Below are 17,328 nucleotides of genomic sequence, written 5' to 3'. Positions count from 1 at the left end.
TCTTGCCTTATGACCATTGTGCTTTGCCACCATAAACATCTAATGTCTGAAGAACATAACGAGAGTATTTCAGTTTATTTGATATTTAGAGTATCAGAACAATAACTATTATCTACTTTTGAGGTATAGAGAAGATATAGCATTACCACGAAGAGAGACAAGCATGAGGTTAAAAACGCAGATAGTAATCTTCTATTAGCAAAGGGAGTCTGTGCAAATCATGAATATCCCCATGGTAATCATCAGCTCAAATCATTTTAAACCTTCTTTTCAGCTGCTGTTACATATATCAAACTATCAGATTGCCCTAACAAGTTTTCATGCTCAGCATCTGTCTAACTGAAAGAGGAAGGAGAGCAAGAGGAAAGGGAAGAGAAAAGAACTATGGGACGTGTAAGAAGGATGACAAGACATAACTTTTCTGTTCTTACTTGATTCCTGTGTTAAAAAGTCATTATTAAGTTAGAAGCTATTACCAAAGTTTCTGTACACAAAGTAAAAATATTATACTCAAGATGAGTCCATAGAAGAGTATAATAAACTAATACATACAAACTCAAACATACAGATAGTTTATCAAACAAATCAAATACAGAACAAAAACCAAATGAAGTCAAACACATGATCTTACCCATATGTAAGTGGTGCTGCTAAAGATGATTCCTCTTTAGAAGATATCCTCCATGATTCCTCATGCTTAGACTCACTTTTTCCTAGTTCTCCCATTACCCAGTCAGGTAAACAGTCTGGGCTGCTACTCCGTACTCTTGTTGAATTTGGTTCATCAAAATAAATTGACTATAATAAATACAGAATCAACACTAAAGTATATTTACACTAATATATTCTTTATACTATTAAGTGTCATTTGTTCTTGGCATATCAACAGTATAATGACTGCAGTCCGTTTTCCAATTAAGTTAATGGAAGTGTGCAAATATGGCCTTGCCTACACATGGAAATATGTACAACAAGCAAAAGAGTAACTGTTTTCCTCTACTTCTTTCAACACTGGTAATCTTAGCGAAAATTAGAACTGGCCCTGTACTATTTCACTAAAGCTGGTGTCTGTGTTTGCCACAGCACATTCAGAGCTTCAGACATTATTTCACAAAGAAAACAAACTACAAGATTAACACTGCTATCTTTTCCTTCCTGAATTTTAAATAGCTGGAGCTTGTAGTAAAAGCCAGAATGGCAGACTACTAAAATTCACATCAGCTAAATATGTTGTTTTTACTTTCATATGAATAATCTGCTGATTAAGACAAAGTTTAGCCTCAAGATTCTTTTATTATATTCTTTCAAAGATTTAGACAAAATCTACTACTTTTCTCCTACAGAACACCTGATTTTATAAATCATCTTGGAATCTCAATTTCGAAAGAGAGGAAAAAGACCAGTCTCACATGGAAGATTTTGAGCAAAGAAGTTTTCCAATATCTTGTTTTGTGTATCTTGTAACTGGTAAATACTAGTACCTACCATATGCAGTTCTACTCAATTCACTCAGAATTGAATTTCGCACATTTATGCCATCTCAAACACTCAAACGTACTTCCAGAATATATTTAAGCAAACTTGTCCTATAAAGGAGTGACACTCACCATGTACGAAGGTAAGGTTTTCAGTATTCCTGGTTCTGGTTTATGAGTAAAAGGACCTTCCAGTACACCTCGTTTCAGCATATGCAGCAGAAGTTTTGCATATAAATTCCGATTCTTCCTACCCACAATTCCTGTACCAGCTCCTGAAGGTTCACATAGTTTTTTAATCCACAGTGCACATCTCTGACGTTCTAAAACAAAAAACAAAACCAAAAAAAAAGTCACTACAAGTAATCATTTCTGTAGATAATGTTTCCCTTCTACCAAGAAGTTTAAGGGAAAAATATTACTTTTTGGGTTCTTTTTTTTGTGATGGGGTGTTTTTTAAAAACAAAAATACATATTTAATTCAACATAATTAAATATGTATAAAACAAATAATTATCACAGGCAGATATTCCAAAAAAAAATTTATGATAATATAGAAACAAAGTATTATATGTATACAATATAGAATTCCTCATGTCATTTTTTTGAAAAAATTTTTGCAGTAAACTTACAAATAGGGTAACGCATACTTCATTGTGCGACACTTTGTAGCTTAGTAGAAGAATTATTTTTTCTTGAGAAGTCAAAACCAGTAATCAGTGATTAAGGAAAGACTCCAACACAGCTAACTGGTTTCTGAAAGTTTGGCCTTCTAGGAAATAGCATCTGCAGGTTTCACAAAACTTAGGTCTGGCAGAAAAGAGGGGAAGGGAGAGAAGCCCTGAAATAAAGCAGCCTTCATGTTGTTCTATGTATGCCTGGTGTAAAGGGACGATAGCCATTGGATCCATTCCCAGAAAAGTGAAGCATCTCCAGTGCTTTCAAGGAGGCCAGACAAGGTGTTAGATGTGCAACTAACCCAAGAATATTGGCAATAACCTATGGCAAGGCTTATATATGCTAAGGTTATTATTAATAAAGTCTATTTATGAAAAATGATTTCTAAGTCTATTAAAAAAGAGTAAATGTTTGCTGACGAGTGTTAAGGAACACTAAATGACTGAACCAATGTAAAGAAATGGTTAAATATCTAGACTAGATACTTCAAATTGCAGTGATCCAGAAATATTTTCCATAAATTCACATTCACCAGATGTAAACATGAGTTAAATAATATAGAAATAAAACATTCTTCTTATATTCACCTCCAAAGAACATATTTCTGTATTTCATCTTCCAAGCTTAAAAGTAACTGTTACACTAGAAGTAATCCGATTACAGGTTCTGATCTGAAATTATATGAATATCTCTTTCTAATCATTACAGAACCCACAAGTCACCAAGAATTCTGAACTCCTGTAAGTCATTAGGAGCTGAACACTGTCAGCTCACTGCAAGATGATGTCTTCAACTACAAGATACAGTTTGCATGACCCTTAATATTTTAATCACGTAATAAATCTTTTGTTCATTCCTGAAACACCTTTGTATACAAGCATCACTATTTTAGATGACACTACTTACACGATTAAATGTTTACAGAATAAGGTCCTTAACTTGTAAATTACATGCCTTTAATATCATGCAGCTTGTTTCTAATCCCTAGACTTACAAAATAGCATTTATTAAAGTTTATGTTATTGCAAGTTCCAGAGCAAAACTTTGTCCCTAAGTAAAACTTCAATTTTGTAAAGGGTCCAATCTCAAAAACACTACCTTTTAGAAGCTGAATTAATGAAAAAACAGGAATTAATAGATTTATGCAAAGCACAGGTACATCACCATAAGACAGATAAGCTCAAATACCAACAGAAGAACCTAAAAAAAACCCACAAAAATCAATTTTAGAAGTTGTAAAGAACCCCCTTCAGAACTATGCCTAGTAACATTAAGCACCTAGTTTAACAGAAGTGTTACAAGTATTGATGATAACTATTAGTCTAGACCATAACTTAGAATATTATTAGCTTTTATTTGCATGCATATTTTGGCATATTTACCTGACCTATGCTGCAGTTTTAGAACATGTGGCTTCATGTCTACAACACAGTGATCAAACTCTGCATCTAGTTTTTCCCATACTTCCTCTTCACCATTCATTTTGAAAGCTCAAGWAGTAACCTGCAAAAATATTCATATTTGAAGCAGAAAAGATAGAAGACCTGTAAACACTACTCTCTATTCACCTTGACCATGCAAAAACATGCTTTGGAATTATATAGAAACAGGTATCTCATTATGATTAATTACACAAAAATAGTATATTTTTGCATTTCAATATAGATTTTCTGTGACAGTGTGCCTGTTTAGATTTGAAACATTTGTTCCAGGGAGAGGGAAAAATTAAATAAAACGTACAAAAAGGCATTCAGCTACAMACAACTTGCACATGAAGACACCTGCACAAATGTATCCCATCTTGAGTATCTGCATTCATTCAAAACAATAGTTCTTCTCCCTTAGAATTAGTCCAGAATTAATTTTTTTTTACACAAGGGAAATAAAGGAAGAAAAATATCAGATGCACTTCTGAGTTAAAAAGTGGCACAAACAAGACAAACAGTGTCATCATCATTTTTTAAACCAAAGTGTTTTGAAAACAGAGTCAAACAAGAGCTGTTTCTCCGAAATCAAGTCATTAGCTTGCTATTCAGAAGACGCACTTTTTTGATGTACTTTAGCTTGCAACTAGCACGTTCTTTTGCGAGAAGCACCASCCCTACGAACACTCATACACTTCAACACAACAGATAACAAAGCGCAACCATTTTAGGTCAACAAACAACGCAAAAGGTAACTAAATTAACGAAGCCAAGGAAGCCCTGCACACATCTTTCCCAAACAGAGGCCACTCAGTGCCACCGTTTGCCTCCAGCACCTCCCTCCGAGAGGCCAGAAGCGAGCCAGAGCATCACGCAGTACCGCCTCCCAGCTCTGACGGTCAGTAACACTTTCTGCACGACGGAAACAAGTATTTTCTAATTTCTTTTCCTTCAGGTGCTTCCGCGCGGTTTTACTACGCAGCTGTCTGACTTGCCGCTCCCCTTGCTCCCCCCCCCCCCAACAACGCGCAGCTATGGGAAGTTCACAGCGTTTTTGCGCACACACACACACACACCCCGCGGCCGGGGGAGGCCGCCCCCGTTACCTCGCTCTCCTCGGCGGAGGCGGCGAGGCCGCTCCGGCCCCGCTCAGCCGCTGCCCCGCGCCGAGCGGCCAACGGTTCAAACCGGCCCCACCCGGCTCCCGGCGGCCCCGCGCGCGCTTCCGCTTCCGCTTCCGCTTCCTCCCGCCGCGCCGTGCCCGTTGCTAGGCGACGCGGGAGGCCCACCTGCCAGGCCCGGCCCCACACCCAGGCCCGGCCCCACGCCCAGGCCCGGCCCCACGCCCGGCCCCACACCCAGGCCCGGCCCCAACTTAGCGAACCGCATTTGCCAGTGAGAAAGGGAGGGGCGGCGAGAGCAGCGTTAGCCCTGCACGGAGCTCGGCAGTGTTGCTGCCGGCTCCTCGGGGATGCCGGAAACGGGAGCAGAGACAGACAGAAACTGGTAGTGCAGACGGCATATTTTCAGAGCTAATTTTAACCGCAATTTCTGAATGTTTCTAAGTAAAATAGGTTCAGGTATATCCTTGTAGATAATAGATCCGTTTTTGGATTCGCTTTAAATACTTAGGATGCTCAGCGTTACTTAATTTTCACTGGGAGGCTGTGCCTCAGGCAGGAAATAGGAGGGGGATATTCTGGAACAGAAAAGGTCCAACGTGTGTGCCTAACCTTTGTAAAGAAAGGATGAAGATCGTGCTGCTTGTTTTGGAGCCACTTCAGGAAAACCAGCCATTAATCCAAAAGAAGTAGCAAAATCTACCAGTCCTTTTAGTTCTTCAGTCTCTTTTTGAGTCAGTGAAATAACTGTGTATCTGTGCTCCCAAATGAAACTTCGGTGATCTTTCTGACTCTCTTAATTACTTCTCTTTCCTCAGAATCTGTCGCTGGCCTATACTGTGTGTATAGCATCTGAAGTGCTTTTATCTTGAATGAGTAAACTCTTCAATATGTCTCAGCTTGATTAACATGCACTTACACATCAAACAAGAATTTCTTAAAAGTACTGTCAAAAACTGGTGGTTTTCTTTGATTCCTCAGCTAAACTTCAGCAGCAATAATTCTGGATCAAGACTCATTCGGTGACAGTTATGACAGCTACAGCAGTTGCCCACATAAACTGCATATCACTCCTTAAGTCAGCATTTACAGAGAAGCTGTACAAAAACTCCTGAGATGGAGTGTTTTATCCATGGTCGAATTTCATTACTAGATTAMAAAACTTATTTATTATCTATCAATTCCAAATTTAAAATAATGGTCATTGTAAGTATTTTTGGAGATTTGACCACTTTTAATTTGTTTTAAAATAGCAGAGTTTTTTGCAAGACAGTAAGACTACTGGGTGACTGACTTGGTCAAATAACTGAAACTGTTGAACTTTTGATCTCTAAACCACCATCTCAGTTACCTAGATTTGTCATGGGAGTTTTGTAATCGTGAAGCTGATTTGTCCAAGTCACAGGACACAGGCAATACTTGGAATTTTTTTTGGTGGATTCTGTAGAATATACAAGGCTGAATGGCCCTAACAACAACATGACTTTTTCCAAGTTCTTTAAGAGTAGAATATAAGCATATTGAGATGGTAGTATGGTGAAGTTTGCATTTCTGTTCATGAATGCAAACCTGTTTTTCTGACAGTTGAAAAGAGTTGGAATTCCTAAGCCAACTTTTTGTGCATTTTTATTCATTGATACGTATCTGTGGATTGCCTGGGTCTGCTTACCAGTTTAGAGCAGAGCGACCAGCTAAGTTGAACAATCCTGCACTCCTTTGACAGCTGCATAGCTTCTGTCCAAAAAGAGAGAAAAACTAAAGGTTCAAGCAATGACTGTGGTCTTTGTCTCTAGCCAAAGCTGCAGCCTGGACAGTTTGACGAGTACTGATGTGTACTGACCCTCAGGGGAAATCAGTCTAGATTTACAGTTATAGAATACATAAATACCCCAAACAGAACACAGAACAAATTCCCAATTTGAATTGTAAAAATGTGTTCATTTAAGTAAAACACATTCAGTACTTTTTTTTTTCATCTCATTTTACCATGTTCTCTTATCTCTGTGGCTGTCTCAGCAGGTTGCCACAAGTAACATAAGCAGAGCTTAAGGCATTCTTTCACTTGTCTAAAAGAAAATGACAGATTTCACTCACTCATAAGAGCCTTTGGAACACTTCTAGTTGCAATACATTATTTTTCATACCTTCTAAGCAAACGTTTCGTGTCTGGAAAGTTGTGATTCACAAACAATTCAGTACTTCAAAGACTTATCAGGTCACAGATTTTTTTTCCCCTCTTCTTGCTTGAGGAGACTGGGTAATAAATGCGGCATATGAACATTGACTCCTAAGGGTGATTCTTTCAAGTATTCAAATACTGCATATCCAGCTAGGAAGCAGGGCCAGCAAATGTGATTAGTTGTTATCCCACTGTATAAATAAGTAGAACTGGGAAAACTTAAAACTTGCTAGCGTTGCTTAGAAAAATCAGATTGTTCCTGGGGCAACTATTTTTGTGCAATATACAAATCATTTTAGGTAAAAGTAGCATTTGTGTGGCAGTGAATGCCAACTTTAACTTACTTCAACTTCGCTGTTTTGCTGTGAAAGATAAGTTAATATTAAACTGCAGTTGGTATCACTGCTAATGTCCTGCACATCCAGATCCCAGAGATTTACCCACACAACATTTAGACTGTATTTCCAAATAGATAGGTTCCTGCCAGGTGATTGTATGTATGTGTTAAAGGTGGTTATGAATATTTTGGTCTGTAAGTCAACAGTCRTTCAAGGATCCTATTTAGACATGTTAGGAACCAAAACACGGTGCAAACTGTACCAACAAAAATCCATCTTTAGTTGCTACTATGAATTTATCTATCCATCTGTACATTAGAAAATTATGCTGCTGCTAAGTACAAAGCATTAAATGCATCATAGTAGCTGCCTCAGTATCTCCTTAAGAATAGGAAGCATGAGAAGGAGTGATTTCTGCAAGAYTGTTAAAATATTCATGTGCAACCTTGAAAATAAGAGCTAATAACAGTCTGTATGTTCGAAGATTTTTCATGGTGGCTGTAACATCTTACAAGTCTGGTTTTATCTTAGTATTAATGTTAAATGTGCTTTTTAAAAAGTTCTAGATTAGTTTGCCTACAGTGTAGTTTATTTCTGCTTTTAATCACAGATAAGGCTTTTAAACTTCAAAAGAAACCATACATTACTCATCACAATTCATTATACATGTGCCAGAAGTATTCCACTGTCACTTTCTAGTGTACTGAAATTACAATTATTTTTTTTCTGAATGGAAATGCAGAAATAACCAAAAAAAATTACCGGAGTAGATTATACCAATGGTCTACCTGTATCATAAACCCAGTGAAAAATACAGTTTACTTCAAAGCTACAATGACCTGAAATCATTATTGTTGCTCAACAATGTACAGGTCTCATTCTTTAAAAAGGAATCAGGTACATTGTGTAATATTTAAACAGTGTTAAAAATTAACATGTTTTAAACAAAATAAGTCTAGACAATTTCATGTGAACCCGGAGTCAAAAAAACATGTGATTTTATTAATTGTAGAAGATTTTAAGGAAACTGTAGAAGTATCCTTCGATGCTATTGACATTTAATGATTGGTCAGTACATAGCTTCTTCTAAATTCATTCAGTCTTTCTACTAAGTAAATTCTGGAAAATCGTAATTTGATGGTCCCACGTCTGTCTATAATTAAAGGCCCACTCTCTACAGAGGAGAGGTAATGGAATGAGAACCAAGCTAATTATTAATGGTGAAGTCTTCACTATATAAATCAGTAAAGAGCTAAAGGATTTGACTGATGACTAGGTGATATAAAATAAGAACACACTACTCTTGGCTGAAAAATTCTTTATTGTAAAGGGGTTGCTATTGAGACGATCATTTACAGTTACATAAATCTGGGAAATACGGAAAGAAGTAGGTTTGTAGGTGTTCTAGAGAAGGCAGGAAAAAAAGAATGAGAGGAAAGTTAGTAGCTGAAGTGATTTGTTGTAGCTTGTGAAAGAGACTGGTAAGAGTGGTGGTAGGGAAATCAGCTGAGACTGTGTCCTCAGAGATTCCTGAATTTGCATGGAAATTTACAGTCACAGGACCAAAGTAGTCCTTTTTCATATGTAATGTTTTGTCTCAGTAAGGCGAACATTTAATACTGTATTACTTTTTTAATTCATGTTTCATCTTCACATGGTGTCATGTCTGATGGGTCCTTCTTCACAAGAGACGAAAAGAATCCACGTTCTGTTGAATACAAGAAGTTAAGAAATTGAGTTAAAATTTTAACATGTATGACAGCTGAAGACAATGCATCACAAGCACCATGCTATGGAACAAGTGAATTTTCACACCATTGCAAAAAAGCCAGAAGAAATATACTATTTTAGTTTCTATTTTAATGAAAGCCACATCCATCAGATGCCAAGCAAAATATGAAACAGGATGCTTTCACTATGGATAGTCTGTGTTTTTTTCCTTCATATACAAATGAAAGTAAAATTCAGAGGAAAATTCTATGCAACAAAACATGATAAGACAACTGCAAAGCATTTCCTCTTGCAAACAAACATCTGTAAGTATTCTGTTTTTTAAATAGAAATACTTGGTTAAGGTATTTCTGTTTAAAAGCCTGTGCCTTCAGACCAGTGCCTTCAGCAACCATCCGTCACTAAAACCATCTGTTGCTTTTTGATGCTGTTAGTCCAAAGTCAGAACGAGTTTGTTACTAGTCAGCATAATTTGGGAATATGTCACTGCAATGTAAATGCAGTATGTCGTCTCCTCAAGGCTGCAACCTTCTTTTTTCCCTCCTGGAAGAAGCTGATCCAAGGATTCACAAAATCCTGGAACACTTTGCATAGGGGCTCTTATTTGGGCTATACCACCTCTAAATAACACTGCCTAAGAACAGAACAGGGATTAGAGCAGGGCTCTGACATATTATATCCCAGGTGATTTCCTCTTAAAAACCCAACAACTTTAGTGCAAGATAGATTCATTAGCCAGCCAAATATGTCTTGAAGTTGATTTATGGCACTGGCCCACACACTCGACAGAAAGCTCTTTTGAAAGTAATCTAGTTCATACCTTTGAAACACGAAGGGAGAGTAAGATTGCCATCTACACACTGAACAGCAACAGTGTAGGCACAGGATTTTTCTTTATTCTTGCAGTAGAAGGAAATAGTTTCACCGTGCTGTATTCCTTCCTTAAGATCATTCTGAATTCTTTTCTTCTCGCCATTGTATAATACAACAGCTTTCTTAGCTGGTATCTTACATGGTCCTGGAAAGCAATCCAGTTATAAGCAACACTTGTGGATATTTAGAGCTCCATTTTGAAAACTACATCCTATCAGAAATATTCACAAGAGATATTTGAAAAAATGATCCATCCCACACATATTCAGTAAATGGACTTTCGGTACACAGAGTCGTAGCTATCTAATAGCACTTAAGCAAACTGTGAACTTAGCTATATTATCAAAGCAATGGACATCACATGTGTTGATACAAATTATATCTGCTTCTCAGACAAAATACGCTATACAGGCCAAACCATTTTTTCAGTGGTTTATCAGTGTTTGTGCCTAGTACTCTTGCTAGTATGAAAATATTGAAGAAATTCACACCCCTAAGTAATGTTGGTATAGTATCAAAAGTTTCTGGTGAAGATCCAACCTCAGTAAAATTTATAATTATATTAAATTAAATAATTAAATTAATGATAGAGAAGAGAGGGAATATTCAGACATAATAAAATTAGGTGGCTGATTACTGAAAAAAATTTAGCTGTATCATATATACAGTGTTCGGTGTTGAGAGTCTGTTTAGATAATCAGAGCCTTGGGATTGGGATGTTTAATTTTTCTGTTTTCTTTTGAGATTGTCGACTCTTCCACAAAGGTGTAATAGCTTATCAACAATCAGAAAGTCCATGTTTCAGGAAAAGTCGATTTGATACATGACTTCTAGCAAATTGTATGTGTATACCTTTACAAGTTGGCTTAATGGACCAGTTTCCTGTCTTTTCACATCGGGATTCCTTAGGTCCATCTAGCACGTAGCTTGGTTGGCAGCCATAGCTGACAGTTTCGTTATAATGATATATTCTACGAACAGCAAAATTTATGAATCCATTTTCTATTCCTGTTGGAGTGGGACAGACAACAGCTGTGGTACAAAAACAAAGCTTCATCAATTTTGCAGTTTTAAAAGACACATTATATACTTTGAAAAACACATAAAATTTCCATTCTTGTTCATTGCAGCCTCTTGCATAGAGGAAGCAATGTTTAAAAAAACAGCACAAATAAATATTACTTGTTTTGAATTGCAATCTGTGGTTATGCACAAAAATTATTTAAATGTGGCTTAGTTTCACTGAAGCTAGTGAAGTTCTCTGAATTTAGGGTGAGAATCTCTAATTCTTAGGCTGATCATASCAGTTAGTAGAATAAAATGTTCAGTGTGCTGTAGAGGTCAGGTTCTGATTTCACACTGTGAATTCAGTTTAACTGGTCTTGTTTGTGTAACCTTTATCCCTGCAGCAAATATTTTGTCAACCCCATGTTGCGTGCAATCATGCAGACATTAGCAATCACCTTTCATTCATGATTCTGACGTTCAGAATAATTCTACTGTACATTTGCAACAATAATTTGTTATTTGTGTCAATTTTCTTTAGTAATATCATTCATATGATTTCATATATACAATTCTAGGGAATGTTTAAGTGTTGATGAAATAAGTTACTTACACCTGCACTCTGGAATGCCACTCCAGTTTCCATTGGCCTGGCAGGTAGCTGTTTCATTTCCAATAAGTGCAAGAGGGGGTACACACTCAAAAGTGATTGTGTCCAGGAAAGCAGAAACATTTCCAGGTTTTAGACGGCGGTATGAAAGGACTCCAAATTCAGAAAGTGGGGGAGGTGCACAAGTCACAGCTAGAAAAGCACAGCGTTCCTAAAAATCACATCTTAAAGACTGAATTGTTACTCTTCCATGGTGGAATATCACACAGAGGAACATGCTTATACCCAGATTAACCCACACAGCACTTTACGTAAGTGCAGCTACCAAAATAAAAAAAAAAAAGTTTAAAAGTCTCAGAGGCCTTAGAGCATGTAATTCATGATTTTTGCAATATTTTCCAGTCAATATACAAAGGCAGCATACTGCTTTTTCAGTAAAGAGTTTATGCAGGGCAGATTATAGCAAAAACATATGTAGAAATTGCTAAGACATGTCAGTATTCTGTTTTCACATACAGGGAAAATGAAGTTGGGTGGGTAAGCATCTTACCTTGAGCTGTAAACAGCATCCCTAATCCTGGCCTATTGCACAGGCCATTAAACTGTGTTTCTCTAGAAACAATCCACATATCTAAAACTGAACATATAAGCTGTTTCTTCATTTTTCCTAACCTTTTCTGCACTGCACTGTAGGAGGCCCTTGAATAAATGTATTTCTGAGCAATGTAAAGGAGTCTTTATGTAAYAAGAATACAGCTACTGTGGTTCTTTGGTATTTAGACACATACGTTGACACTGTGGCAGACTTCCACTCCACTTTCCATCCGCCATGCATTGGCTCGTTCTTGTCCCAACAAGATTGTAGCTGAAAACAAAAAAGACCTGGTTATCAGAAAGCTTAATGAACCTTTACATGGAGAAAAATCAAGCTGTTTTCTGCATGAAAGATTATTATTTCTTATAAGCAGACTTAACAGGTTTCTTGGGAGGAGTTCCTGGTTGTTTATGGCAATTAGGATCGATCTATTTGTAAAATCTCAGCACTCTCAAGAACTAAAGTTACTGAGGTGAATTATTTTATTTTAGTGGCAGATTGCCCAGTTTAATATCCGTATGTACTCCCTCTAAATACTTCTCTCTATTTTTATTATTAGTAGTACTTACACTGAGTTTTAATGAAATGTTCATCCTGTATCTGTCATTTCARTATCACACAGATGGAAACCAGTAAATCGTCATTAGTAAAATTAAATCAAGTGAAGTCTCATTCCTACATTAGATGTCACAATTGAATTTWTTTATTTATCTTGCTCCTGTTTCTCAGGGGAAGGGAGCAACTGAGGCTGATTTACCTTCCAGGTAAATACTGTTTGATGATTAAACATCCTAGCAGAATAGCAAGTGAAGGAATGAATCATCTGCTCTCTGACACTAGTCCAGAAAGCTTTATATTTGTCATCTAAAAAATTAYATGCCTTTATATTGTCAGATTGTCACGGTGGGTGTGGGTATATATGTATTTACAAGTTCTTGTCTGTATTTACAGAAATGCAGATTCTCATTCCCTCTCCTCCCCTCTCCTTTACAGCTAAATTCTACAMAATCCTGTCTTCTCTGTGGTCTTCTGTTTCTCTCTGTCCCAATGCCATGACATTCTCATGCTGTTACACCTCTTGCAGGAATAGTTTTGCTGTCCTCCTACAAACCTCTGTTCAAAACTTCTTTTTTTTTTTCTCATAGATACAGTCTAATTCACCACGGAAGAACTATTTCTGTCTCTGATGCTGACTAGTCCTCTTCTTTTTCAATATCCTGAACCATTATGCTGTTCAAGATAGGATCCTTCTTTAACGTAAGTTTTGAAAATGTTACCTACAACATGTGAAGATATGTAAAGAATAAAAATATTRTATCTATTAAGTGCAGTGATGGCATACTTATAATGTAACCATGCAGCATGGGTTGTATACTGATTATTATAAGCCATACTTTCACCAGGCCCTTCTAACATAGTTAATACAACTGTGTTAATACAGTTAATACAATGTTGTGTTTATATATGAGACCAYGGCATTCAAAAACAGGTTACTTGAATTATGGTTACCTATTTGCATGTCAGTGTTGCGGTTAAGCACGTTTTGTCAAAATATTTGTATGGTTAGCTTTTAATAGCTATATTTTTTCAACTACATAATTTTCTTTTACAGATCTTTTSTAGTATTAATGGCTACTATATAGCATTCCAAAACTGAAAATAGCTTACCAAAATACTACCTTCTGTCCCACTACATAGGGGACTGTCAAATATCTCCCTACATTTACCATAAYTATGTTTCTTTAAATGCATCCTCATTTCTAAAACTAGCAAGCAGCCCTGAGTAAAAGTGTATTTGCTCCAGGGACCAAATTGGGATTAACCTCACGTTTTCATTTACTGAGCTTGGAAAGACATAGAAGCAAAAAATTCAGCCTCAAGGGCCTAGCARCATGACTTAGATGGAGATTATCCTCTCTCTGCTGGAGGATTTCATCTCATGATGTAGTAAGAGGATTTAAAAAGCAGACAAAAGTGGTCCACAGTAAATCTTTGCACAAAATCTGTACTATTTTGATGGATTCCATGTCTGTAAGACATTGCTTTGCAAAACCCCAGGAAGTTTTAGTRAAGACTGCGCAGGGTAGAAGAGGATCACAAAATACGTCATTTTTTAATATGTGAAGTGGAGATGGATTTTAATATGCTGGTTCCTGTGTTCCCTGGCTTGCAATACTTCAGCTGGTGATCCTAGAATGTAATAATATGATTTAGGTTATTTATTTAACAGCATGAGGAAGGGAGAGCTTACCCTGGTTCACATGAAAAACTTATAGAACTCTGATAGTGAAAGTCCGTAAAATCAATTTTTCCATGCGGCAAGGGCCCAGGACTGGGACATCTTTTTGCTGTCAATTAAAGATAACAAAGGATAATATTATTTCATGAGGCGTGAAGCTAGGCTAGTGGAAATAGGTTTGACATAAGGGGGTCCTGGTATCCTTTCAAGGTTCTCCACTCCTCTAACCTAGATTTCATAGGTCTACCTGTTTTATATTTATATCAAAATATATTAAAGATAGCTTCAAACTTTTGGTAATTAAATCATTTTTGACAACTGATTGTCCGAGAAAAAGAACYTCTGTGCAATGAGGCGGTAAAACGCCTGTTACAATAAAGGCCGCTGTTGTCAGCCGGTAGACGGCAGGCGAACGCAAGCGCTGCTGGGCCGAGTCGGAGTCGGGGTCCAGCCTCCGCCACTAGCCGGGAGCAGAGGCTTAAGGAAGACGTGGGACGTGAACAGAGCGATCCTTCCCCTGCTACTCGCCCCTCTGCTTGCCTGCACCCAGCTTCTGAGAATTTTTGGTTTTCAGACCAAAACAGATKAAGTTACAGTCAACTGCAGTATTTTAATTGGATGCATCCTTTAATAAATAGAGAACGCTAATCTTTTTTACTTGTTTTGAGTCAGAGGAGTAATAACAACAAAAAGAAAAGTAAAGCACCCGAACCGCAGCAAAGTGTGCAACCCCTCGTTGGGAGGCAGCAGCCACTCAGGGAGCAAAATGGCTTCAGCATTTGCTTTTAGACAGAAAACGCATAAACACAAGGAAAAAAAGCACTCAGCAGAAGTGTATCAKTTTAATAACGGATTCATCGCATGGACTTTTCCAGACCCACGCACGGTACATCAGCAAGGATGGAGCAGGATTTTACTTACGTAGGCACAGCAGGGTGTTGAGAGGCCACCTGCCCGTCGGGAGGCAGGTGTACCTCCTCTGGCCGCTGTTGGGGACAAAGCCAGGCCTGCAGGTGTACTCAATTTCCTCCCCCACCTCGTACACGCTCTTGTTGACATCAACGGTCGCAAACAGCACTTCTGGTGGCCTCGGACAGACTGGAAGAAAGGAGACACTTCACAAGAAAATTGGGCAGAAAGCTGTTGCTGTTGATGCCCTTTCTGAAGGAGAAGCACCAACATGACTCCAACAAACTGAGGGCTACAATAAGCTTTAGTCAGCAAAAAATGTTTTCTTCTGCTCCTTCCTGGCAGCTCCATCAATGGCCCCGGTTAGATTGTTTTTTTTTTTGTTTTTTTGTTTTTTTTTTAGCTGAAAGGTACATTTGCTATAAAAAGGATTTACAAAGGTATTCTTCAAAGTGAGTCAATTATGGCAAATGATTTTAGGAAACAGACGGTATAGTGGACTCAAAAACATACTAACGCATTTCATTTCAATCCAAATTAGTAATTTGGAGTGTTAGTCTGAAATGAGATTTTCATTTTTCTTATTTCATAAAATATCTTTTTTTTTTCACCCCAAGCTTATCCTTTCTCCTTCACCCCAGGTTTCCTGTTGAGTTGAACAAATGCTCTGCAGAGTTAGACAGTTCTGGTTCCAAAACACCTCTAAAATGTTGACAGCGTGAATAACTCGTCACGGAGAGAGTGAGAAAAGGGAGCGGGAGGAGGGGAGGGAGCAGACTGCCCGCYTGCAACGGCGGAAGAGCAGGCGTCCCCACGGCGCTCCTGGGGAGGGGGGTGCGAATGCAAAGCCCACGCTCTAGGACTGAAGGGGAAACCATACAGCCCGGAGGGAGAAAGTACGCGAAGGGCTGCAGAGAGCCCTGGGCGTGTGGGAAGAGGAGGAGGGAGGTGAGCAGGAGCTGGGCTAGGCAGCCCCTGCTGCCCAGGGCAAAAGGGAGGTGGAAGAGGGAGGCTGGGGCAGAGGGTGTGAGAGTGAGGGTAATGCCCGGCACACCGAAGGTGCCCCTGGCCTACAGCCAGCAGTATTTCTTCTCTTTTCTTCCATCTGAATGATTCACCTCACTGTGGGAAGAGACAGGAAGGAATGGAAGGGAAAAAACAAGGAAATAGGCTTCAGAGAAAACACAAAATGTTTGACCAGAGTCACCTAAAGGCTTCAAAACACTGTGGCAGTCCCCAGATCCCCTCGTTCACGCGTCAGGATACTATTTGCTGTTAGAAAGTCAAAGATGCTTACCTTTTGCTGCAAGAGCACAGTGGGCCAGAGCAAGCAGGCACACAGACAACGCCGGGGAATACATTGCTGCCAGTCCGCAYGCTTCCCAAATGACCCTCAGTTCACTGGTTCCTCTCTTAAAAATAAAGGCATCCACAAGAGGATAGTTACATATTAACTCTTTGTATTTATTCCGATCCCAGTAAACAGAAGATAAAAGGTTCCTTGTGTAGCTTCTAATTAAGGATGAAATAATCATCACATGTTAGATTCGTACATAAAGCAGGAATTCAAAGAGCAATCTTTGCTGAAAATGTCTCCTCTCTGGTTGTTTCTGCAGAGCATCTCCTGTTGGGACTGTTGTTTTTTAAAAAAACATTTTCTCCGCTTTTTTTAGAGGATGCGGATGTTTGTAAAAAGATAGTGGATCATGATGGAGCTATCACTGAGAAGCTTTTGTTTATCACTTGAGCTTGGAGATTTCCAGGTACCAAACAGTCCCAAGAGTTATTACAGAATTTTTTGAGGCAAAATAATTAGTGATAGAATGACATTGGTACTGTCATGTTCCTCCAGTGATAATACCAATGTCACTCCAGTTTACACTAGATGATGATGTAGCCTGAAGCTTTAGGCTTCATGGGCCTACTTTGTCTGACTTGGATCGTCAGTAAGCATCTCTCTTATAAAAGATACCTGAAAGCATTAGAGACAGGTCTCATAATACCAGTGCTGTAGGAAAAATGAAAAAATGATTCTTAATTGTGCTTATCTTTGATAAGGGTTCAAACTCAAATCACTTTTTCAGGTGGTAAAAGCGCTTGTTTTGACTCTGGGATTCGAGGTCATCAAGCCAAAGCTACACAAATATACAT

General features: G+C 38.2%; 2 protein-coding genes across 4 annotated transcripts in view; both read right to left on the bottom strand.

Annotated features, from left to right (window-relative positions):
* The window catches only part of CEP112 (centrosomal protein 112), a 173,142-nt gene extending 168,359 nt beyond the window's left edge, over positions 1 to 4,783 (bottom strand). For 2 of the 3 annotated variants that reach the window (XM_085304719.1, XM_085304720.1), the window contains exons 1-4: positions 4,684 to 4,783; positions 3,536 to 3,656; positions 1,608 to 1,798; positions 632 to 798 (exon numbers count right to left, since the gene is read on the bottom strand). In XM_085304719.1, the coding sequence (XP_085160845.1) occupies positions 632 to 798; positions 1,608 to 1,798; positions 3,536 to 3,635 (458 nt within the window). In that variant the 5' untranslated portion in view covers positions 3,636 to 3,656; positions 4,684 to 4,783. Of the gene's footprint in view, positions 1 to 631; positions 799 to 1,607; positions 1,799 to 3,535; positions 3,657 to 4,683 lie in introns of those variants that run through there. The other variant, XM_085304721.1, reaches the window with a different exon arrangement.
* A 4,069-nt stretch (positions 4,784 to 8,852) lies between these two features.
* APOH (apolipoprotein H) lies at positions 8,853 to 16,538 on the bottom strand. Its single transcript, XM_085304791.1, has 8 exons — positions 16,475 to 16,538; positions 15,190 to 15,366; positions 14,281 to 14,377; positions 12,223 to 12,299; positions 11,438 to 11,626; positions 10,672 to 10,851; positions 9,767 to 9,964; positions 8,853 to 8,923 (listed from the first exon to the last, which is right to left on the bottom strand). The coding sequence occupies exons 1-8, from the start codon at positions 16,536 to 16,538 to the stop codon at positions 8,853 to 8,855; spliced, it is 1,053 nt and encodes a 350-aa protein (XP_085160917.1).
* Positions 16,539 to 17,328: the final 790 nt, after the last annotated feature.

This window comes from Rhea americana, unplaced genomic scaffold (assembly GCF_003343005.1).
Source record: "Rhea americana isolate MKP2758 unplaced genomic scaffold, rheAme1 scaffold_21, whole genome shotgun sequence".
NCBI classification, from domain to species: domain Eukaryota; kingdom Metazoa; phylum Chordata; class Aves; order Rheiformes; family Rheidae; genus Rhea; species Rhea americana.
Note: the sequence above shows the minus strand (reverse complement) of the source record. Positions and strands in the feature narration are given on the sequence as shown.

Coding starts and splice junctions, on each gene's coding strand:
- APOH (XM_085304791.1), bottom strand. CDS start 16,538: ATGTATTCCCCGGCGTTGTCTGTGTGCCTGCTTGCTCTGGCCCACTGT. Junction 14,378..15,189: donor CAACACCCTGCTGTGCCTAC/GTAAGTAAAATC, acceptor TTTAATTGACAG/CAAAAAGATGTCCCAGTCCT. Junction 9,965..10,671: donor CATTAAGCCAACTTGTAAAG/GTATACACATAC, acceptor ATTGCTTTCCAG/GACCATGTAAGATACCAGCT.